Source organism: Solanum dulcamara, chromosome 4 (assembly GCF_947179165.1).
Source record: "Solanum dulcamara chromosome 4, daSolDulc1.2, whole genome shotgun sequence".
NCBI lineage: Eukaryota > Viridiplantae > Streptophyta > Magnoliopsida > Solanales > Solanaceae > Solanum > Solanum dulcamara.
The window spans coordinates 66,898,615-66,924,014 of record NC_077240.1 but is presented as its reverse complement, the minus strand read 5'-3'; the positions used below and the strand labels follow the sequence as shown (position 1 = coordinate 66,924,014).

Sequence of the window (25,400 nt, the reverse complement as noted above, 5' to 3'; positions counted from 1 at the left end):
TTAAACACGATGTATCAGAAATAGTAAATCTCCAAAAAAATTGCATTTAAAAAAAGACACTATGTATCAGAAAAGATAGTGCTTGATACATGATAAGCTGATACATAAACGATATGTATCAGAATCAAAAAACCTTCACAAAATTTTCATTAAAAAAAACCTTAATTGAACCCATACCTTTGGGAGATTAGGGCGTGTTGTAACCCCTTCAATCTTGTTGTCTATTTCTTTGGGTGCATGTTTAACAGTAGCTTTCGACTTCAATTTCTCACGTAGCTTATCCATCACTGCTGGATCGTTACGATGTTTGGATCTAACCTCGTCGTAACCTTCCCAAGATGAATCAGAATCAGGTGAAACAAGAATTTCTTGATTTTTATTGGACTGTTTGAGATCATGAACGGATTCCATATGTATCATTGAAGGTATGAGATACAAAAATAGAAAGATTTACAGAAGAAAGCAAATGATAATAATTTTAGATGATTTTTCAAAGATTTATAGAGAAATCAAACGATACAAATTTTCGGAGAAATCATATTGAATGAGGATGAAGTGAAATTCCATATAAGGAAAGATTAAAATATACCTTAGTTAGAACCTTGAAATTGAGTAACAGATGTACTCATAAATTCAAAATCTCAAAAACTGTTGAAGAGGAGCGAATTAAGGCGAGCAAATTAGGGCGAATATGTAGGAGGAGGCATGATGTATCAGTGAGGTAGAGAGAGTTAAAGGAAAAAGAGGGATTTTGGAAATGTTTTGGTGTAATAGGGAATAAAAGTAAATATGGCATCAGAATATGTGTAAAAGGGTAATTTACCCATTTAATTAAAGTTCAATTTTATTGGGCTAGTCCATTGATTTGGGCTACAAATGATAAGCCCACTTTGCTAAGCTCAATATCATATCATTCTATAGGCCCATTTTGGCGTCACTTGTCAAGTGACATGTCATGCCAAGTCAAACAAATAAGTCAATAGGATCATGCCATGTGTCAAGATGACAAGCCCACTTTGCTAAAGCTCATTTGCCATGTCACTTAAATTTGATTGGCCGTAGGAAAACTTGTTCCTATCATAACTCCTCTATTCCACAACTATAAATAGGGGTCTTTATAATTCATAAATGACATCAGAATTCTAACAAGAAGCCACAGAGAGCTCGTGGATCAAACACTGCAGATTTCTCTACAAGCTACAAGTTTAAGAATTCAAGATCAAGTTCGTCAAGTTCAAGAACAACTCAAGATCAAGACCACCAGATTCAAGAACAAGCCCAAAAGCCCTTGAATTCAAGTACAAGTCAAGATCAAGTTCAAGAACAAGTGAAGATCAAGATCTTCAAGTTCAAGAACAAATGAAGCTCAAGATCATCAAATCAACAAATCAAGATCAAGACCACAAGATTCAAGATCAAGCCCCAAAGCCTTTGAATTGAAGTAACAAGTCAAGATCAAATCCATCAAGTTCAACCAAATTCAAGATCAAGATCAAGAGCCCTTGATTTATATTCGAAAAGACGAATCAGAGGATACATAGAGATTGTAAAACACTCATATTCAAAAATCAAATACTACAATTATTGCGATATTTTCTGTTCTTGATTATTACTTTCTCGATGCGAATTTTATTGTCCACAGTAGCGTTAACCAAATTTCTTTCTACTTTACGTCTTTTTAACAAATACAACTAAGAGATCTGAAATGATTAACATACAAGCAATCTTTGTAGAATCATTATTTTTATCCTCAACATTAATTACTTGTTCTCCAAATAATTTCCAAGATCTAAGTTTATGCATCAATTAATGAGTATTTTACTCATTATTTTTTAAGAAACATACAAAGTCCAAAGTAGACAAATAAATGTAAAAGGAGAATTGAATTCAAGAACAATCAATCAGAATTTTAATGCTTTACTAATTCCAGAGAAAAATGTTAGAATGGTTGATTGATAGTTGAAAAAAGCCATGGGGAAGCATGAAGTATTATGATAAAAGCCAAAAAAAAGCGTGAGAGAGAAACAATCGTGAATAAAAAGCGCGAGAGAGAAACAACCGTGAATATTTTAAGTTTAAATTGTATTAAGACTCACAAATTTGATTAGGTCAAATATATTCAGATTTATTAAGAGACATTTTCTATTTAAAAAAATGCACTTAATGAATTGAGGTACGAACCATTCAGGGTTTTGAGTATAGGATAGCAAGGCATGGAAGCTTTATTCAAACGATCATTACGTGCAAACAGATAGGTCTAAATCTTCGCCAACCGTTCATTTCCTATCCATCCAAAACACAGTCAACTATCCTTTCTCCTCTTACCCTGTGCTTTCCATAAACGTAGTATACTTCATACTAGAAAGTCATTCTTGGATCCCCAATTAAAGCCAAATTTAAAAGGCAAATAATTCATCTGTAAAATAAACGCTTGAAACAATGAAACTAGACGAAGTGAGAGATAATTTTCCAGCAGTCTAGGTTGATGTATAAGAAAGAGAACCAAACACATCACATATTGTTCCAGGCAAAGTTCCGACTAAACTTTATATCCATATCAACAACAGTAGCTAGGTTATGATCAAAGGAACAGCAAACATGTAAAGCAACGAACCCAAGAGAGAGATCGAGCACATTAAGGATCTCAACAAATAAATGCATCAAAACCGAGATACTCTAATGGCAAAAACATCTTAGCTACTATTTTCACAAACCCAGAGAAAAAGAGATAACAGCCACAGGGGGGATATACTCCCCAACGGTAAATACAGCAAAGCTCATGGACCCAACCTCCGCAATTCTTCTGCTCCATGTGCAAAGTGGCACTTCTCTCCAAAAGTGCATGAACTTTTGGTAAAATTCTCACAAATTTTTGTTTTATAGTTACTTGTTGCGGAGGAGCTGGTGTTCTTCATTGGGGGTGCTGCAGATGTTGTGACACTCTGAATAAGCTCACGAACCATTCGACTGGCTTGTTCAATCTGATCAATTGAACCTTCAAGTTCTATATTCCTCAAGCTAGGATCCGACTCGTGATCCCTAATGGAAAACTTGGCTCCGGTCACACGACAGATTTGCTTTGAGTTGACACCACCTTTTCCAATAATACGTCCAGCAAGAGAGGCATCTACACTAATCTTAGCAGTCGCAGAGGACCCAAAGCTGGCAGCTGCTCCAAGGCCTGCAGGATTTGACTCTGGTCGACTACCATACCTTCCATGCATCTGGAACATACCATGGGATTCCTCATGCAAGGGAGCTGCTGGCCTTCCAAGCTCCCAGTCCCCGTGTGCAAAACGACATTTGTCACCAAATTTGCAACCTTCAGCAGTGTTGAATTTGGTGCATAAACGAGTCTTAATAGCTGGAGAAGATGATCCGTCAGGGAAAGATGGTGGAGCTATTGAATTTCTAGAAGCTGCTGGAAGCGCTGGGTTGCTGCCAAGCATCTGAGTCACAGCTTTAAGGCCTCCAGGCACATAATGCAAGAAGTGGCATCCTTCACCAAATGGGCATCCCGAAAAACTGCAGAAGAATTATATCAACACATTAAACAACTATAAATTTGGAAAAACTAAGTTGCATCATGAACCATTAAGATCAAACTTATCAGCAAGAAGATCAATAACAGCAAAATCCTAAATCATAGCAACAGCAATTCTGAGTTTCTTAACATATCATTAATATGGCTCTGTTTCTTAAATTATTGATTAAGGCATCAAATAAAAACATTTCAAGAAAACCCTTTTGTTGTCATGAAAAAAAATGGCCATCCAACTAAATGACCAAAATTCAAGCTCTGGAACATTATGAACCAGAAAGAACAGCACATTATCAAAGATCAGTCAAACCTCAATAGGTCACCTACTATAAGGGTAACTGCACATTACTAATCAAATTAATCCTAGAATGCTTTTGCAAGTCATATTTGATATTGCCCAACCCTTGGTTATCAACAGGAAAAGAAGGTTGCTAGGAATCAACAGAATAATCTCACACGAACCAAAGGTGATCAAACAGCATTTTTTAATTAGACAAGCACCAAATATGCACACATACTTCTTGAAATCCACTCATTGCGTATTCACTACTGCACAAGCAGCTTTTGACAAGAAACACAAAACAATAAAATTAAGTGAACAAATATCATCTAGCGCAATTTTCCTAGCTAAATCTCCCAAAAATGATCTCAAGAGTTGATCATCAACAACAATTTCACTTTCTTATGACATCATTTAAGGATCAGCAATATTTAGCAATTTAGCCTATTTGGGCGGAACAAATCTACCAATGCATTAATTCCAGTTAGTAAGAGGGATATTAAACTAAGAGATAGACCCTAGAAGCTAAAACAGGCAAATAATTTACAGCATAAAGGATTTAAAAGGGACGATTCTCAGATCAAAATGCTCGAAAAGCTTGACTATATCTAATATAAATCACCATAACCCAAACAAAAGAAAAGAGGGGGAAAAAGTTTTGTTTCCTGTTGGGAACTTTACTCAAATGGATATGGATTTCTCTTTTCATGAAACTGACTCCATGTGGATGAAAAGAGAACACTTTACGACAACAGGCATTGAAGTTTTCTCATTGACATCTCATCTCCTTGAAAAGTCCTCTTTTCATATCACCTCAAACAAAAAAAGAGACTCGAGCCAACACCCGAAAATTTATTCCTTGAGACAAATCTCTACCCATGAACCAAAAGCAAGAGAGATTCACCGACACCTTTATAGTAAAATGCCAATCATCATGTCTATGGTCAGTTTCCACCAATCACAGGATCACATTTTTCACATAGTATCTATGAATGTATCCTCATTCCAAGTCTCTGTGAATGCACCCTCATCCGAAGTTTCTACTAATGCATCCTCATTCCAAATCTCTAGTAAATATAGTACTACATGAAATAACCAAACAGATTTCATCACCCATTATGATAGTCTCTGAGTGTAGCAAGACAGGTGTAATCTCCAGAGCATCAACAATGTAATAGAACAGCAAACCAGATGAACACCATCTCTTTAACCATTAGCTGGAACATTATCTAAGAAAAATTTACAATCAATCTTGCACTTCTCTCTCCACAAATCCAAATCTCCATATCCGAGATCAACACAAATTATACTGATTATTCGTCCAAATAAGTAAATTCAACTTGAAAAGGGAGATGTATAAGTTATAACACCTTCGATACAATCAAACTAGAAGCGGTTTGGTCCAAAGACAAATTATGCAAGGATTAGTTATTCAAGGATCAATTAGGCAGGATTTAGTTATGCAAAGATTAGTTATGCAGGGATTACAAAGCAAGGATTAGTTCTTAATGGATGTTTGGTTTGTTTCATTAAAAATTAGTATATTATACAATTTAATGTATGTGTTTTCATTTTATATATATAAAAAAAAAGTTTGTCTAATTTTAAGTGTGAAGTGACGAAGGGTTTTCTTATCATTTTGTAAATTCAATCCATTTATTACTGATACACATTTTTATTCCACGGTTTAACCCGCATAAAATAATACAAAGATTACCTCACAGCTTATGCAGGTATCATTTATAAACAGCAAAAAAGACCAAATATAACAACTATGCTGATTTTGATACAAGGTAACAACTATGTTGGATTTTACACAAGGTAACCAAACAATGTAAAGAGGTATGCTAGTTTTAAGATCTAATGATTCCCCATACATCAGTCTTAACAATCTATTTCTCTCATACATATCAGTTATCACCAAACACTTCCTTTTATAATGAATAACAACAAAACCACACTTTGTGCTAGTTCCAAAATTCATAACATACTGAATGATGACAGAAGAAAATAAACTTAGTGTAACACGCACAGCCTATTGATTCCACTCAATTTTTGTTTTAAATAACTGAATCACAAGGAAATTGAAATGAACTGAATGGTGCAAACCCCAGTTGGAGGGGAAATTCCTCAAATAAGAACACAACATTTGCACTTATTTTATTTGTTTGAAAATCGTAAAGTTGTATTACTCAGTATTAAGGACATGCTGGAAACCTCCAAAAAGTTGCTAAAAGAACCTAGATTACTTACAAAGAGCCTAAGAAATCTACTAATTGTTTTGCTTACAAGATTCTTTATACCAGAAGTAAAAAGTTGCAATACATCTGTCTTTGACTTTCTGAATGCTGTTTTTATTTTGTCATCGGCCTTGTCCAATTTTTTGTTTTTTCGATATTTATGCCCAGCCCTTACCTTAATCTGATTCACAACTTTGATGGGGAAGAGGCTGTGTTTCCCATACACTGCTTCAAAAACAATCAGAATGACCCTAATGAAGATAATCTATTCTGCCTTTGCCTCTCAAAAAACCATTGTATCATCTGCATAGAGCAACTGGCAGACTTCCATCTTTTCTCATGTCCTGTTACAGACTTTAAAGCCCTTAATCCAGGCTATTGCTAATGGCTCTCCTCATCATACTATCAAGGTCCTCTATGGCTATGATGAAAAGGAAAGGGGATAAGAGATCACCCTGGCTAATTCCCCTTTCTGAAGAAAAAAAGCCCACAGGTTCTCCATTGACAAGTATGGAGAACCTAAAAGCTTTCATACAAAAACCAATACATATAAGCCACGTGTCACCAAACCCCATCTGTCTAAGAATGCCAAGCAAGAAGTCCCATTTTAAATGGTCATATGCCTTCTTTATATCCAATTTGCACATGATGCTTGGGTCATCCCCTTTCAATCTAGTGTTCACACACTAGCAATGAGTGCTACATCCATTATTTGTATGCCTTTTATGAATGTCATTTAATGTTTGATCATCAGTCTCAGTCAGAGTTTTGGCTATGATTTAATACACCCCACTAAATCAAAATTGATTTGTTTGTAATCTCTGAGTCCATTGCACCATTCTTCTTAGGAGTGAGGGCCACATAAGTGGCATTAAAGCTTTTTCCAAAGATTTGGTGGGAATGTAAGCGGTGGAAAGTGTTCATTACATCCTCCCTCAGGAGCCCAGGAGCCCTATCACCTGCACACAATCTGACAGAATTTAGGACTTCTTCTTCCTCAAATTCCCTTGCATTTTGTCTTGTTCCTCCCCACTAATAACTGGGGTATCCTGCAAAATGAAATCAGGCCTCCAGCTTTTCGTTTCCTTACACAATTTGAGATAGAAGTCTTGAATGTGTGATTTGATATCTCAGGGTCAGTGATAGTGCTGCCTTCTACCTGTAAGACATCAGTGACATTAAATCTCTAATCCATTGTATCCATTCTATGAAAGTATTTAGTATTCTTATCCCCACACTTAAACCACTGAATCATAGATCTCTGTCTCCATGCTATCTCTTCATTTTTAACTGTTTCTTAAAGTTCAACCGCCAAGTGAACTTCTGCAGCATTTCATCCACAGTTACTCTCCTCAGATCTTGTAAGGACTCTATGACAGACAATATATTCAGAGTCTCCTGATGTTTCCAATTGCCCTTGTTATCCTTGTTTCACACCTTCAGCTCCTCTTAAGCATTTTCAGTTTGAAGCAAGTATGAATGCATCCCCTCACATCGTTGTGAGTTAAAAATTTCATCACTGTAAGGGAGGCTCCCTACCAGACACCTATAAAGAAGGTTGTTGTCATCTGGAGTTGGAGATGCATTTAGTTTCTCCAGCCTGTGGTCTCCAGCTCCACTCTCTCTTTGATTCCATTGTTTATGTATAAAGCTTCCTTGAAGCTCCCTTCCCCTTTAAGATACTGAGACTTGCAGTCTCCAGAAATAGATGTGGCCCCATGCATCCCTGCACCTCTATTAATGAAATGATCAATTTTAGTAGCAAAAGAGCTCAACCTCCATTAAAGTTGTTTTCTAGGATGATAATAATTGTTCTGGCAAGCCCATTAACTGTGATAACAGAAAGAAATCTCCAATAATTTTTGAACTTTAAAGAGTAATAAATGTAGGTGGAGACATCTCTGAAATTCCAAGATTCAAAACTTTTGCTCTTAGCTCTGTATCTTCCTGTAACCTTTTGCACAAACCATAGGGGAGTGCTCCTCTACTCAATACTATCCTCCTCATATAAAGCTTAAGAGCTTCCCAGCCAGTCATACCATATCTCAGATCTTTGCCTGGACTGTGTTAAATCATAAGATTTACCCCCTTACCTGAAGTAAATGTGACTCTCCATGAAGAAAGAAGGAGAACAAAGGAAAACCAAGGTGAAGAAAGAAAGATGGTTTACGTAAAAAGAAAAAGGTAATAGGATAGTTCCGGTGGTCGAGTAACACTGGAAAAAGGAATCCTAGAGATAGGTCTTCAGATGATTGCCTCAGGGAACATGCCTGGGAGCATCTATTCACGACACAAATGGTTACAGATTGTCATTCATATTAACTGAGATTTGGTTTACATTTGCAATTATAAGACTACTTAATGGAGAATACTGCCCATTAAGGTATCATGGTATGTGTAACGCATCAGGGAAGGGGAGGTTGAGCATCCTTTCTAACAAGTAGAATGGGGAATTGTATATTGAAAACGACATTGCATTCCCATTCCAGTGTTACTAAACAAGTGTAAGTTAAAAATCACACTTTTAAGTGCAATCATATCCATCATAATTATCAAACATTTAGTTTCAGATGTCTAGATTTGACTTTGTGCACTTGTCAGATTATCTATTAAGATCATTTCAGTAAAAACGGAATCAGATACTAAACTTTCAGCAGCAAGTTCCAAAATTGGACCACAAAAGATTACCCATTTTACCTCTATGTGCAACAGGCCCAACAAGGACAAGATACAAAGCCTATTTCTATGAAGCACCCAAATACCTTAATACACAAGCAACCAACTAGAAGGAAACCTTTCTACCTTTTGAAAGATACACCCATCAATTCCTTTAAGGTATGTAAAGGGGATCACTTCACAAGTATCATGAGAAAATAACTTAGATTTATTCGAAAATTAAAGAAGTAAAAGAGAACATGGCAAGTATTCTCTACCATTATCCACTAAATGATAGAAATGCTACCTTACACTGATTTCAATACAAAGAAAATTGTATGCAAGCTTCTCTTCAGCGCATAATATACATTTTTAAACACCGTCTTTCGGTACCACTACTCCTCACAAACCACAAGAAAGGATCTAGAGTCAACTAAAACTTTTATGTTAGCTTAAAATATATCACGCCACTTCTTTCCTTTCGATTTTTGGTCTAAATAACCGAAGGAGAGGGAAATTGAGGTGGAGAAGTAGTCGTACAAACTTCAGTTAGAAGGAAATTCTCCAACCAACAGTAATATCTGCAATTCTAAAAATTGATAGAAAAGGTTTTTCACAGATATTAATCATGGCATGTTTAATGCACCAAAAAAGGGCAAGAAGACAGAAATGTCATACAATCAGATGTTTATTTCCAGATCACTACAATTGACTCTTCGCAATTGTCAAATTATCTCCAAGATCATCAAGTTTCAGTTAAAACAGACACGGAGGAAACACGCTCAGCAGCAAGATTCAAAATTCCACCAACTGATTTTTCTATTCCCATCAGTTCAATGAAAGATTAAAATTTGCACCTACCAATTTTTCTATTCCCAACAGTTCAACAAAAACAGATTTAAAGCTTATTACCCTGAAGCAACCAAACATCTCATATGCAATCAGCCAACTAGAAGAAACTCATGTTCTTTCTATCTTTTGAAAGATACCAAACCATGCACTTTACCTATACGGACAATTTCAAATTTGAATCTCCTGCCCCTTCAAAATTTACCCATGAGTATAACAATCATCTAACTTAAAAGAATTTGGCAACATTCTCCTTTTCAAAAAAATATGCATCAGGTGATTTCTTATCATATGACTTGAAGGGCAATTTTCTGCACAGAGCATAATTCACCAAAACAGCCACAGAAGAAATATATCAAAACATGGTACCTGGTTCATGTCAAGCATGTAGTCTTCAATAGACCCAAAACAAGGCACCAGTAAATTCTTCTCACAAATTTGGTGCCTGTAGACAGAGAAAAAGCCAAAGCTTATTACTTCTGTCTCAATGTAGTCACTGATAAACTAGGGACAGTTCTGCAGCCTTTAGACCACCCTCTAAAACATAAGAAAATCCAACTATTATATCCACTTTCATGTATGCTTTAACCAGCTCCATAGCAAAAGCAAAATCTTAAATTGTTCATCAAAGTTCTCTTGACAAGTTACCAGCTAAACTAACCCATATCCTACTTTATCTTTCCACCCTAAAAACCTTGTCAAATTCTTGCATCTTCAAACAAAGACTTTAAGCTCATAAAACTGCTGCAAACTTGCAATCATAGTGTATATGCAGTATAACTGAACTGTTGCAATCATGGCAGATATGCAATATAACTCAAGTATGGATAACTTCATAAAAGCCCACCTAGTTTAGGACTTTTTCTATCTTTTGATAAAGAAGAGAGCACCAAAATTTTATCAGAGAGATTATAACCTTTTTGATATATAAAGTGAATTACCAGCATGATTATATCAATGGCAGTCCTCAAAAAATTAAAATAGAAAAATTTCAGCCCATGCTACCATAATAAGGCCATATGATTCCCTTTTGCAGCTTCTTTGGACTTCTTTTCTTTTTTAAATAAAAAAACCGACGTGGCCGCATTTTTTGGAAAAAAAAAGGCTATATGTGATCCAATGTGAACATTGCCTCCAACCAAAAATGCAACTTTGAGGCTTTGACCAATAAAATCCCTGATAATTATTTTAAACTCATACTCCCATTACATGACTTGACCATATAAATATGTCTGACCTCACAATCATCTTGCACAATTAACTTTGATGCCTCAGTGCCTCTTAACAGAAACCATAGAGAGCTCAAAAACCATAGAGCAACATCATAGTCCTAATCTTCAAACTTCCACGTGATTTCTTTTAGTAAGTAGACTCATCCAGGAGAACAGAACTATGATCCAATTTTGTAGTTCGGCTATCTTATATTGACGTAATTCTTGAACTAGATGTTAATATGCATACAGTGATCTGATAACTACTTTTTTAGAAAACTGGAACAGAATGGTCGAGGTAGCGAAAACTGCTCCCTTCACCATGAAGAGTAATCTTGTGATCTTCCCACGCAAACTTCAAGAGTTGGGGTAGGGTGGGGGAAATAGTATACTATCTTATTATGTTGTTGTTATATTTGGATGATTGTACATCCGTACTATTTTATGTTTTGTCACTCAACATTTTATAAATATATGTTGGCCACCTTCAAAAAGGAACAAACTAAGAAACAATTTGCTCCTCTCCGTCTCAAAAATAACTGATGAATTAAGAAATAATATCCTTGCAGTTGATACATAGGCCAAAAACTTAACGATGCCTAATATCACCAGCAGTGATACAATTATCAAAAAATATCACCAGCAGTGATACATCACGCCTAATTTTGTAGAAAAAGTAGGTACATAAAAGAATCAACTTAACCAATGAATTTATTCCTTTCCAACCAAAGGATAAGGATCACATTACTTTGGATGGTACATGCTGATATCAAAAAGAAAAACAAGTTACGGTAAAACCAAAAACATGTTTTTTCCTTTGAAGTTAACCCCATCCATTCATAGAACTCCTTGAAGAAGTAATTCTCTTAACTAGTTAGCCAGAGACATCCCAAGAAACTTAACCAATTGAGACCTAGTATGTCAAGAGCAGAAGAGGCTTAGAATGAACACATTAATGTAGAAAAGTTGGGAGGCAGCTAGTGAAGTCGCCCGAGAAGTATGATTTCTGAGAAGATTCAAGATTTTGTCATCTTGAACATGCTTGAGACACTTTTAACCAAGCACGAAAGCGACATCAGACATTTTGAAATCCTACAGGATGAAGTAAACAGTATAGTCTTAAAGCTTTGGTGATTCCAGGATACTTATAACACACTATTTCTCAGTTTTAAAAAAAGTGAAAACCACCACAAGTGATAAGGTTCATGGGGCTTGAAGTGAAAAGGGAGAAGTAAAGCACACGTTTCTTTACAGTGAAGCACATGATTTTTATTTTTTTTTAAAAGTACCATACATACATGAATTAAGTTCTAGAATAATTAAATTCAATTTAAAATTATTAATTTCAACACTTTACATACAATGGCGTTGATATTAATCCAACGCCTCAAAATATCCAAAGAAAGATTGTTTCTCATAGAAGCACTTTTTGCCTCATTGTTTAAAACTTAGAAGTGGACACTTATGTGAAGCACATTGCTTCGCCCATGAAGTGGAGGCCCCTCTAGCTTTAAGCAACAAAGAGATGGCTTTCTAATAACATGCTATTTCTAAATATAAATGTGCTTAAACATGTTTGCCCAAAAAATAGGTGATTCTTGAGATGCAATAGAAGTGGCTCGCAATTTACTTGAATGATCACAAAACACAAGTTTTGTGTCCAACATGAGAGAATCTCTAAAGAGTGAAGAACGAACCTATTAATTGGATTCTCATGATTCCATACTTAGTGTCATGTACATTTATCCGCCTTGTTTATCTTTTATTGTGCTTCAACCAAGGTGCATTGAAGGCTTTATTAGTCTTGGACTAAACATAGATATTTGTATTTTTTTGTTCTCCATTTGTGCCTTTTTTAATTAAAGCCCATGCTTTATTTGCGCTTAAAGCCCCAAACAGACCTTAGAGCTTTTTTGAGCTTTTAGCTTTTGATAACACTGCACAGAAGCTCAGTGTTGAAATAGCTGAAAATTCTAAACTTGATTAAACATGTATCAAACATGAACTAAAAGCGTAAAATGAGTACCAAACTGGAAACTCCAATCATCCTTTAGAAGATGATTGTGCTACATAGCTTAAAAGGTATCTCTACAATAAAAAAGCTATGTACTTTATGACGGTGAATTACTTGTGTATCCCTTCGTTTTCCTATGAGTGAAGTCCTGTAAAATGTTTCACCGATAAATGGCAACTACCCACTACCTTGACTTAACTTCTTTATTTAACCTACGGTTTACTAATAGCCTAGTTAGCCCAAGTAAAAATAACTCTCTCTAGTTAATGTTGACTAACAAAACCAAAGAATCCAATCTTACACAAAATTAAACCTTGAAAATCCATATTTGGAACTTTAAGAACAACAATGACTATTCCACACACAGAAAATAATGTGTTACTGCATAAGGATATCAAATTTAGACAATTATGCATACATCCTAAATGACCTTTCTCACTTAACCCTGTTGAACGATACTTTAAAAAGATTGTCCTGTCTTGTCCATATCAAACTCTGTATCCAATACAACACTTATATAAATATAAATAGATGTCTGACTGACTGACCAGATGTAAACATTTCCTCACTTATTTGACAATGGCAGACAAGTAACATTTAAATATTCATACTGTCCAAGAATGAACAACTTTCCTAACAATGGTTTCTCTCAGAGATCATTTGGTAGGATGTATAAGAATAGTGTTGAATATGGTGTATTAGTAATGTTGGTATACGTTATCCTTGCATTAGTTATGCTGAGATGTTGAGATTATTTCTTATGCAATGTTTGGTTAGGGGTATTAAAAATAACATACATTGCATAATTTCTAAAAAAAAATATTTGTTTACAAAGATATCCTCCTCTACAAACATGGTGGAAACAAAGCTATTACATGCATTATTTTTTGTAATGCATCCCACCAAACGACCCCTTAATGTTTTCTCAAGGATGCAATGAACAAAGTCATATTCGAAAACATTTTATTAACAATCTAAATGGAGGAAAAGATAAGGAAGAATTGTTTGATGACAAATCACCTTCTTGAAATTGGAAGAATACACAAGTATCACTTTGGTCAATAATAACATCATCATATTCTTAAATCAGTTCATATATTCACGAATAACTTTAATGAATACAACAACGACCGTAATTGCAGCTCACCAAAGTTTCTCACCAATTCATCTATATTCCACTTTGTCTAAATAATTTCACCGAAGTTACTCACAGAATTATATAGGAACATTTGCACTGCATTTACTTGTCAACGTGATATAGTGTAGCACAATCATTATACTGGTTTATGTAAAGGCGGTAGAGATAGAAGTTTTACCCCGCTAATCAGTTTTGTCATTACATAACCTGGACAAGTTTTTAATTCAATATTTCTCAAAATCATCCCATTTCATTTCAACAGTTTTTTTCAACTTAACAACTATTATTCCTGTAACACAACTTTAGATTACCAAATCATTAGTCCAACACGGATTTGAATCATTGGAATAACTACAAAACACTCTTGATTAGAATTTGAGAAGTTAGAAATAAAAAATAAACCACACTTAAAAGTACTTATTTTAGATGAGTTAAGATTAGAACCTGAAAAACTTTGTGCACGGCTTCGATTTGCTTCCTATACCAGTTGGAATTGACTCCAGGTCTGTTGCATAACATTAATCAATTGTTTTACAGATAAATTTGTGTTATTAACCTTCTATTTTGAAAGATATCTACAAGCCATTTGTCACTAGTTTACATTATCACTAAGTTCTACTTTTTGTGATCAATATAAAACCATGGAGTTAATAAACAATGATGAAAAGCATTATAAATTCAACTAAAATCCTTAAGTTTATCAATAAACCTTTGAAGTATTGTATAGTATAACCAAATTTTATTTTTTGATGACAAGTATAACCAGATTTTATCTTTCTCCATAAACAAGAACTTCCACTTTTTAACAAGTTTTTAACTCTTCAAACTCACGGGGGGAAATTGAGATAAACTCTTCAAACTCTAATTCATTTAGAGGTGAACAGGGAACATATTTTACGGCAATTTTACCAACACGAACTTGGTTACAAGAGAATTCGAAATCAAATATAGTGCCATCTACCAGACCATGTAACAATTTTAAGTATCACACATTATAAGAAACTCACTCAGATTTAGAACTTTCAAAATTTAAATTCATTTCACTATTCAAACTTTGGTGGGATTACTCACTATCAAACTATATATACAAGTTACAACCACTACTAAACTATTGTCATCCACCACAACTGACAACAAAATATACTCCGAAAAGAGCCCTATTAGTACACACCATCATGCGTTTCAGGAAGATTAAAAATATAATGAACACATGAAAGCAATAAAAAGGCAGAGGAAAAACCACTAAAATCATAACCAAGTGAAAGTCCACTTGAAAGCCATAAAAAGACAACGCCAACAATGATTGATATGTATTATCATCAAATTCAAAAAAAAAAGGGAGAAGAAAAATTAGCAAAACCTAGATTTGACAGCACATATAGATAATAAACAACGAATTCACTAAGAATCAACCAAAAAAAGATTAGAAAAGGAGGATGAAATGCAGCGAACAGTGTAGCAAAAAAAGTTACCTTCCTTAGATTTCTTGAAGCCGCCATTGCCATTCGTAGGGCCATGTGGCCTTCCTCTTTTTCGACCACCACCGAAATCCATTGAAGCGGCAGAAGAACTCGAATTCGCAGAAGAAAAAGGGAAATCGAAACCCTAAAATCCCAGAGAAGACGAAGGGCAGTACGAGAGAGAGGTGTGTGTGCGTATCTGTCTGGAAAAGAAGAGGTAATTATTAGTTCATTTTTTTATTTATTTCAGTGTTGATATACTCTTAACTTTCCAGAAAACAAGAGAAGAAATTCACGTGCACCGATTTGGGTAAAATTTGGATTTAAATTTCAGGATGGTATAACATTATTTGGTCTCTCTATTACAATTACAAATTACAATAAATTTTAATTTTTTAAGAGCAGGTCTAAAATAATTCTTTCACTATATATTTATTGGATTTAATTATTTAACTATTTAAAAACTTATCAAGTTTGGTCTCTTAACTCTATACTTAGCGATTTTAGTCCTTTAAGTATTCAAAAACTTATCAAATTTGGTCTTTGTCGATCCCTTTATACGGATAACTTAGATTTATATTAACAATAACATGTTTTCGTAAAAATAAATTTTTAACCCATTTGTCAATTATTTCTCTCTCCCCACTACTTTTTCTTCAAATTACTCTTATGAAAAGAATAATAACTTCAACAATTCAAAATTAAATTAATGAGGAAACAAGATATTAGCCCTAATTTTATTCAATGGAGAATAAAATGAAGCATATTATTGCTTCAAATTATCATGAATTCTTTTAATTTTATTTTTCACACAAAAGAAGAATAAGAGATTTTATCTTATTACTCAAATTTCTTTACGTAAAATAAAACGAATAAAATAATAAAATCAATCTATTTCAAAATTAAGAAAAAAAAACTAATAAAAGCTGCAAATCTATCATTCTATAAATTTCAACTTCTGAAAAATTAAATAAATTTCCTTTAATAAAGTCATTGGAGTACAAAATTTGGAATCAAAACATGTGAGAATAGAACTTTTAATTTTATTCTCATTGTAATAAATTCGTTTCTATTAAATACAAATAAATCTCTCTCATACTTAATGGGTAATAATTTTTTTTTATAATAAATTTTAGCATATTAAAGCCATTAGTAGCAATATTGTGCTTCATTTTATCCTGTATTGAATAAAATTATAATATATATTTTCTTTCCTCATGAATTTTATTTTGAATTGTTGAGGTAAGATTCTTTTCATAAGAGTAACTTAAAGAAAAAATAGTGGGCAAAATGAAACAACTGAAGAAATAGGTTAAAGATTTAATTTCACTAAGGCGTAAATTTCGTTAATATATACCTAAGTTATTTTTATATATATAAAAAAAAATAAGAGACCAAACCTAATAACTATTTAAATACTTAAAGGACTAAAACCTGTAAATGTATAACTAAGAAATCAAATTTAATAAATTTTTGAATAATTAAAGGATTAATCCAGTAAGTTAATATATACCTAAGTCATTTTAGACTTCTACTCAAGAGTCCAAATGTTGCCTGAAGGCCCAAACAGTAAAGACACATCCCTTCTTCGCCTTATCCGGTATGACATAATCTACCCACCCCAAAATATGTGCGAAATCAATAAGGGAAAATTCGAAGCACCGACAAGAAAATATCGATAAAAATGGTAATTTGATTCCACCATTAAAAGTTACCCTATCTATGTTATTTACATTTTTCTCTTTTTATCTCAAGTGCAGCATGAATAATATTTTTAAAAACAAAATTTTACTACCTAAAGATTTTGAGAAATTCTTTAGCAATTCATTTCCCTTTTTTGATGTAGTAAATTTCTCTGTAAAGTTAAAAATTTTATTGTAGATGACATTTTTTTTTTCCGAATGATGTTAGATGGGAATAATTGAATCTGCTCATTATTGAGTTTATTTACAATCACTTGTTTTTGGAAGTCTATTAGAAACAATCGTTCTATTTTTAAGATAGTTAAGTCCGCATACACTCTCTACCTTTCTATGCACCAAATTACGAGACTGCACTGGATATATTGTTATTGTTATTTGAATTTAGCTAATATTTCATATTACATTTATCAGTGAATTTAAACTGAGATTTCATAGGTATTGTAGTTTATCCATGACTTTTTGATCAATCTATCATTATTTTTTTATCGTACAAAGTGAAAATAAAATAGCAATTTGAATTTATATAGGCATAATTATAGTGTTTTATCTTCATAATCTTACAACTTGATTGTTAATATTCACTCCGTAATAGACTTTAAATCGAAAGAACAGACAAAAAGACTTTGTTATAATATTTTATTCTCTATAAAATAAGCCTTACGCAATATGCAATGTCTTCATTATACATTCTACAATAAAAATGAGGTAACTGTCAATTGTTCCCCTTGTCTCATGTCGACAAACGCCATAACTATCATTGATGATGGTAAAATATCACAATCAATCACAACGTACACGCCATTGAAAGTTGTAATTTTACAGGTATGTTAACAACTTATTTTAGTATTAAAAAAATAGCTTTAGTTCCTATTGTCGTGTGTTGTTTTGTTAACTATTTCTCCCTGCGTTAATATTTCTTATTTTTCTCTACTCTTACTAAATAGTTATTACAGTTTACCATGCTAATTATTGCGTGTATGTCATTTTCTAATTAATCTTTTTATCCTTTTTTAATTTTTAATTTTTAATTTTTCCTAATAGAAAATAAAAAATGAATGTGTCTAATCCCTATGCCTCTTCACACTCATTAATATGATTTTATACATATACATTATTTAGAGAGCTTAATTAGTTACTTGAGCATATAGTAACTTGCTTTTAGGTGGCTTATGAAAATGGAATTATTTTTTCAATTCTGAATTGGATTCTAAATGTTAGTGTGTAAGATGTGGATTTAGTCTCGAGAGGTAATTATGGATATGATTTTTATATTCGAGAAGTTAGTTTATAAATATTTTACCCTTTTTAACGTATATGTTTGGACACTTGTAGCTTTCTTTTCTTTACATATGAATGTGTAACATTCCTCATAATGCCCACAAGTGCCTTAAGAATGCCTTGACAATAGGCCGCTCACGCAATGTATTATCCTTACTCTTTTTGGCAAATATGAGTCCAGAATATCGATAAACCTACGGAAAAATGGTCTCGCTGGATTTTTAGGACCCGTATATCGAAAGATAGATTTTTCAAAGAAATTGCGCAAAACAGTAAAGTGTGCGGCAAGTCCGCGTCAGTGCAATTTTTTTCGAGTCAAAAACTGGCTAAAATCTAATTTGCTCAAAAATTGCCTATCAGGAAACACCTCTGCTTCACGGACCTAGGCGATGGTTTTCGTCCGAAATCAGTTTTTAACTAAGGATACTTTAGACTTTTCCCTACTTGTTAGTTAATGAACCTAGACGTTTTTAGGACCTAATTCAGCTCTATAAATTAACCTAAACCACTAATTCTATTCATTCTTCTACAATTCACTTACTCAAATATTTATGTCTCTACAAAAAACTCTCAAAGACCCCATTGAAGACTTCAAGTAAATTCACTCAAGCTCTCCATCAAAACTCTCAAGTTCTTCTAAATTATTTGGTTTTCTCACTTAAGGTATGTGGGTATTGATTCATGGATTCTTCCATCCATGAAGCTTAATCAATTTCTCAAGTTTTCTATCAAATTAAAGTATGGTATTTTATGGGTTTTATGATCTCTAGTCCAATTGCATGAATTATGATTCAAATTGTGATTATGAGTATATTTTAATATAAATTAATAGTTATTGCATTGAATTGAAGAGTTTTTCCATGATTTTTTCCTATATTGATCTTTAGGGTTCATGTTATGAATTATGAGTATTTTTAATTGTACTCCCAACGATATTATCTTTATGAATTATGTATGGGCTGGTAGGAGGTATATGATCATGCATGTTTTCAAGTCAATTTCATGGTTTTTAAATCAATTGATCATGCATTCATGTCTTACCCTAATTTCAAGTATAAGCTATGATCATAAATTTTCAAGTATGAATTATGTCTATGTATGTATGATTTGTAATGTGGAAGGACAATACCCACATTTCACTTATGTTATGAAAATGAGCTACTCTATGATTTCAAATCTATGATCATGACTATGATATATGTTCATTACTATTTCTATGCTATGTATGTATTCCATAGGATTTGACTTAGCACCCAATGTGGACTTGAGGTGGGGGCTCGAAATATGGGGTCCTTATATAAAGTCTCTTATCGCATAGTAACATACCACCGTAGGTTGCCTTCATGGCCTAGCTATTGAATCCACTATAGCGTACGTATGATCCGCCTAGCGGGGTAGAGTCTACCTTGGCAAGTAGGTTTCCCTTTCCTCCGATGTAGGGGTAACATTGGAATTCCATGTTATAGCTCGCATGATCTTATTGTCGGTTATGATTCCTATCCCACATATGTACGACCTTATATGTATTTTCATGATCTAAATTATGCTTTTCTAATGCTTTGGTCATTATGACTTTCTCATGACTTTACTTATCTCATCTTATCATGTGTTTTACTTGACCATTGCATCCCATGATTTATGTTGCATATCATGCCCTCATACTTAGTACATTCCAATGTACTAATGCATACTTTTTGCCAACATTGTCTCATAATGTAGGGGTTGAGATTGAAGATCATATTCGTCCACGTGGCTAATTAAGCTTTCCTATCGACGGTGTTTGTGGTGAGTCCTCATTTATCGGGGACTAGTCATCGAGTTGGCTATTATTTTCAAAGACTTTTGTTATGGGTCATATATAGGGTGAGATAGGGACATGTCTTAGCCTCCGCCAATGTTCATGAGTAGAGGCATCTAGTTGGACAAATGTTTCAAGTCTATGTTGTCATGTGACATTCTTCATATGCTATTCATGGTTTAGACTTTCTTATGATATTTCCGATTTTACTTTTTCTTATGTATGCTTATAATATGTACAAGAGGCTTGGCTGAAGCCCTTCGGGGTTTCGATCTCCGTGTTACGACTAGGCCCTAGATCGGGTCGTGACAGAATACATGCTATGGTAATAAGCGAAAAGTTTCAATCTTTGGGTGGATTCTTTCAATCTTTTACAAATTGTAATTTTTTATCCTTCAATTTACATTTACATAAAGTTTAAAGATTTTCTTGAGATTGTTATTATTTTTTTCTGCCGACAAATTTAACAAACCCTTTGAATCCACATCGCATGTTTTAGAACTCAATGATGTGCCCTTAAATCAGGAAAACTCATCTACTGATAGAAAATTTAATGACTTTTGAAATCTTCAATGTATGAATTTGAACATTGAAGGCAGAATCTTCAAATCCTAAACAGATCTCACTTGAGGAAACTAGCATCAAGTGCCCATATAAATGCGAAGTATCGGAAGAAAAATCAATTCCAGACCACTACAGATGATACCAATGTGATTAATTTTCTTTTTCGCTAAGTTGTTGGATTTTAATTTTTAACAAATAATTGTATTTTTATGTATATACATCAAAAATTTAATTGAATATTTTATCTTGAATAGATACACAACAATATCAATTTATTACTAAATTTATACTAATAGTATACCTTATGCATAAATGTCATGGTTCATGACCTCGTGAAGCGTGAGTTTGGGTTTTTTAAGGTTGTGGTTTTGATTTGTTGAAATAATATGTGAATGGGGACACTAGGACTGTGGTGCATTTGTTGTTTAAAATCGAAGGATTAAAGAAAAAGGGGTCATTACGCTTGTTTTGTTGTGCTTTAGACTGTGATGATCACTAACCTTGAAGTTTTCTTAGATCGAGGGTTTTCTACGGGTCGTAGAAAAGTCTACGTGTCATAGTTACCCTTTGTAAACAAAGACTTCAAGATCAGTGCTTCAATATTCTCACCAATAAGTGTTACGAGTCTTATTACGGGCCGTAGAACCTTCAATGGATCATAATTTGGACTCGTCAAAATAAAATAATAAAATTCCAGTAGCTAGGTGTTTGGACACTCAACTTTCATGAGTACATCTTACGAGTCGTAGACTTGTCTACGACCTGTAGGGTTGACTCATACAAGTAAAGTACCTAAAATCCAATGGCATGGCACTGAGTCTATGACTGAATCTTATGATCCTTAGAAACTTCTACGGATCGTAAGACCCACTTGTAGAAAAACTTCAGAGACTACAAACCAGGTCTGATTCTACAAGTTAATTCTATGAGCCATAGACTCTTCTACGACCCGTATATTCACCCTCTTAAAACTAAAAACAGTTACTGCTTAGTTATGTTTTTTTGTTTTGCTTTATTTCTTGTTATGTTTGTGTCCGAACTCTCCCTCCATAGGTACAATGCCTCCTAAAAAACACCGAATAAGGGTGGTGGCAATAAAAACCTTCCAAGAAGGAAGTCATGAAAAACTTTAAACGACGCCTCAATGATTTGCCAATAGACTCCGAACTTAGTACTTGCGAGGAGGAGTCTTCTCATGAATCAGAAACACCCTTGGTGAGGAAATCAAAACAAATCGTCTCAATGTTAGACTAAAGTGGAGGCTCTTCCCCTCCACATAAATCAGCAACATCTACACCCCTCCAATCTGGAGAAGTGGGTTCAGCAAAGGCGGAGGGGAGAGATGACGACTCAGTACCCAAATTCGCTTCAGGATCAGTGTCCTCCAAGGGCAAGTCGACACCCAAGCATCCCTCCATACCAGTCCATATAGGAGGACAACCGAAGTGGTGGTATGTTCCAGGACTACTTGACTTCTATAGAATGGGGCAAGAGAGGAATGATCACCATAACTTACGGAGGCCCATTACTGAGGAGCCGCATATGATCACAATCAGGTTGGAGGCAGTCACAGATATCCATGCTTTGTTTCGTCGCCACAGACTAGAGTGGATGGAAGAGCATCCCGGGAGCTACAGCAATAACATGGTCCGCAATTTCTATGCTTCATACACGGCAACGATCAAACAGATAGGTCCTTCCAATGCAAAAGAGCTGGAGCAGCCGATGCTTTTGACCACACTGATCTGGCCGCATATGATCATAATTAGGTTGGAGGCAGTCACAGATATCCATGCTTTGTTTCGTCGACACAGACTAGAGTGGATGGAAGAGCATCCCGGGAGCTACAACAATAACATGGTTCGTAATTTCTATGCTTCATACACGGCAACGATCAAACAGATAGGTCCTTCCAATGCAAAGGAGATGGAGCAGCCGATGCTTTTGACCACACTGAAGGGTCTTTTATGGCCTAAACTTTCCACCGGTAGCCTCGACGGGCGAGTTTGATAAGAAAATTAAGGTGGTGCGAGATAAAAATACTATGAGGGATCCGGTGCAACGTGGAGAACTACTTAGATGGGTAGCGGGTTATATAGCTGAGCAAGGAATAGCAGCAGATTGGGTATCACACCCAACTCCAATCAAGAAGGTGTTCCTAAATTTCAACTCAAAATTTTGATGGGCCATTGGCCAACATCGTCTCTGCCCGACAAATACAGACAACCATTTGACTCTGGACCTAGCTGTGATTGTAGCTAGTTTGATGGCTGGGTATGAGGTTTATTGCGTGAAAATCATCATTTTGAAGATACATGAGCGGGCTATTCGACAGAACACTACAATACCGTTCCTATGTCTTGTGTTTTGCATTATGTCTGGATGTCATAGTTTCGTTGATTGCAAGGGTTGACTCGTTGATTAGAGTGAATAGGACTATAGACCCGGAGCTCATTAAAGATGATACAAACCCAGTCAGACAACAGTATGCTCCCCTACCAGCAGTGCAGCTACTTGATTTTGAGCATGTTCAGCTACCTGTGCACGCTGATTCAGCAGCTGCTCCAGACCTCGAGACACCTCCCATAAAGCCATCTGAGGCTACCCCGACTGCCTTGGCAGTCCCGTCTACTAGTATGCTGCATCCATAGAACACAAGCTTAGTCACCATCTCGGCCGAAGCCTTACATACTTTGATGCAGCGGTAGGCAGAAACTTAGGCCCAATTGGGTCAGTTGACTCAGCAGCTAAAGCCTTGGGTTAGAAAAGCCATTACTGAATCAGAGGAGCGCGTGGCGTAAAAGTTTGAAGCTACATTGGTTGATTGAGAGCGATAGATTCAGGCGCATACTGATGCTTTTGAGCTGAGGGTGAATGCGAGGTTATAGTCCTCGTCTAGTTTTGACATTGCTTCCATTCAGACAGAGCTTGGAGCACTACGTGCTGAGGTCACAGCTTTGGCTACACTATCCCCTATACCATTCTCTTTGCCAGTCATTCAGCCTCTGCACTTGTTTAATTTATTTGTGGATAATGAGTCCAAGGTGGTCCGAGACAAATGGCCTAGTATTGAGGATGACACTTCGGACAGGGATGAGGCAAGGAAAAGAAAAAGGAAGGAGCACCATGATATTGAGGAGGCCACTCGGGCATCTAGAGTGATCAAGGAGATACGGCGAGAGGAGGAGAGGCAGAGTGCTATTGGAGCTTCGAGCTCCCTAGTTGACACTCATGATGACTCACAGACTGCTATGGTACCACATGCTGGTGCACCGATATCCACACCTTTGGACCCGAATGCCATCATATAGACTTCGACGCTTATGCACCACAAGTTTTTTCTTATCCCCCATACTTTTTACTTTTTGTTGTATTGCATTGAGGACAATGCAAGGATTTTCAAGTAGGGGTAGGATGGTTATGAATGAATGCACGAGTATCTAGGCAAAGTCTGAATAACCTAGACACTTGATTAAATTCTTGGAATTTTCTTGCCTATGTTCTTTTCCCCTATAGGATCTTTTTAATTTATGTTGAACCAGCATGTTTAGGATGTAAATGTGAAATAAGAGTAGGGATCTGTGGTATAATGGCTAGAAGGTTTTAACAAAAACAAATAGGCCTCTCCAAAAATTTACTTGAAATATTGTGACTGTTTCTTTGATATATTGACTATATAGAATTTTTGTGTGACATGATGTAAACTGGTATGATAACACATGAATTAGAATGAAACATGAACCAAAGATTGATGATTGACAATAAAACTTAATGCCAAGTGTGTGTGAGGTATTTGTGTGTTCAGACTATTTGTGTTAATCTAGAGCTTGCCCCGTTGGTCATACTGTGATAATCAAAATGTTGATTAGGAAAGGATCATAGGACATTTTTGAATCAACCCACTTAGCCTTAAAAGAACCAACTAAACATTGTTTTACCCTTTGAACCAAAGATATGAGCTTTTAAAAGACCTTTTTGATCAAATAAACGTGTTTTAAAATGTCCCTAATCCTAATTGTAATCTCTTATTTTGACCCTGGTCCCTACTAGGATAATGTGAACCTCAACTCAGGCTAAAAGCCTAAGTTGAGGGTGGCTATTATGAGAGGAAAGCAAGAAGAGAAGGTGTATGAGAAAAGAAAACCAAAGAAAGAAAAGGCTTGAAAATAGATGTGTAAAAAGGAAGAAAAAGGTATTTTGGCTAAGACAAATAAATGGTTTAGCAAGATTTAGCATTGAAAATTATAAAGAATAAGAAAAATATTATGAAACGACCAAACAAAAGCCACACCTAAGGCCAAGGCAAAAAAATAAAGAAAAAGAGTGAAACAAATTGCGGGTTGTAAGATGTGGACTCAAGGTTAATGTAGTGTTTGAGGAGGACCAGAGTTCACTAAAATCTAAATGTACCACACGTGTCCCCGAGCCCACGTTACAAGCCAAAAAAGTCCTAAAGTGATCCTAATTCAATGATTCAAGAGTCTAAGTATTGAAAATAAGGGCAAGTCTATGGTATTGTGCATAAAAGTCTGAATTTCTTTCGTGAGCGTGAGTGTTTTCCACGTCCCTGAGTTTAAAGAATATTTTGCAAATTATGACTAAAAAAATGGACTTCTTTTCAGTGAAGGCACAAGTGGCATTGTCGAAATAGTCATGAAAATGGTGAATG

At 34.9% G+C, this 25,400-nt stretch overlaps 1 protein-coding gene and 1 long non-coding RNA gene across 2 annotated transcripts; one reads left to right on the top strand and one right to left on the bottom strand.

The window, feature by feature from the left end:
* Window positions 1-2,533: 2,533 nt before the first annotated feature.
* LOC129887506 (zinc finger CCCH domain-containing protein 31-like) lies at window positions 2,534-15,637 on the bottom strand. The gene is made up of 3 exons (XM_055962620.1): window positions 15,401-15,637; window positions 14,373-14,433; window positions 2,534-3,525 (listed from the first exon to the last, which is right to left on the bottom strand). The coding sequence occupies exons 1-3, from the start codon at window positions 15,480-15,482 to the stop codon at window positions 2,778-2,780; spliced, it is 891 nt and encodes a 296-aa protein (XP_055818595.1). The 5' UTR covers window positions 15,483-15,637; the 3' UTR covers window positions 2,534-2,777.
* Window positions 15,638-17,744: 2,107 nt separating this feature from the next.
* On the top strand, window positions 17,745-20,364 carry LOC129885057 (uncharacterized). Its single transcript, XR_008766042.1, has 2 exons — window positions 17,745-17,913; window positions 20,089-20,364. It is a non-coding gene; the product is annotated as an uncharacterized LOC129885057 (long non-coding RNA).
* The last annotated feature ends 5,036 nt before the right edge of the window (window positions 20,365-25,400 follow it).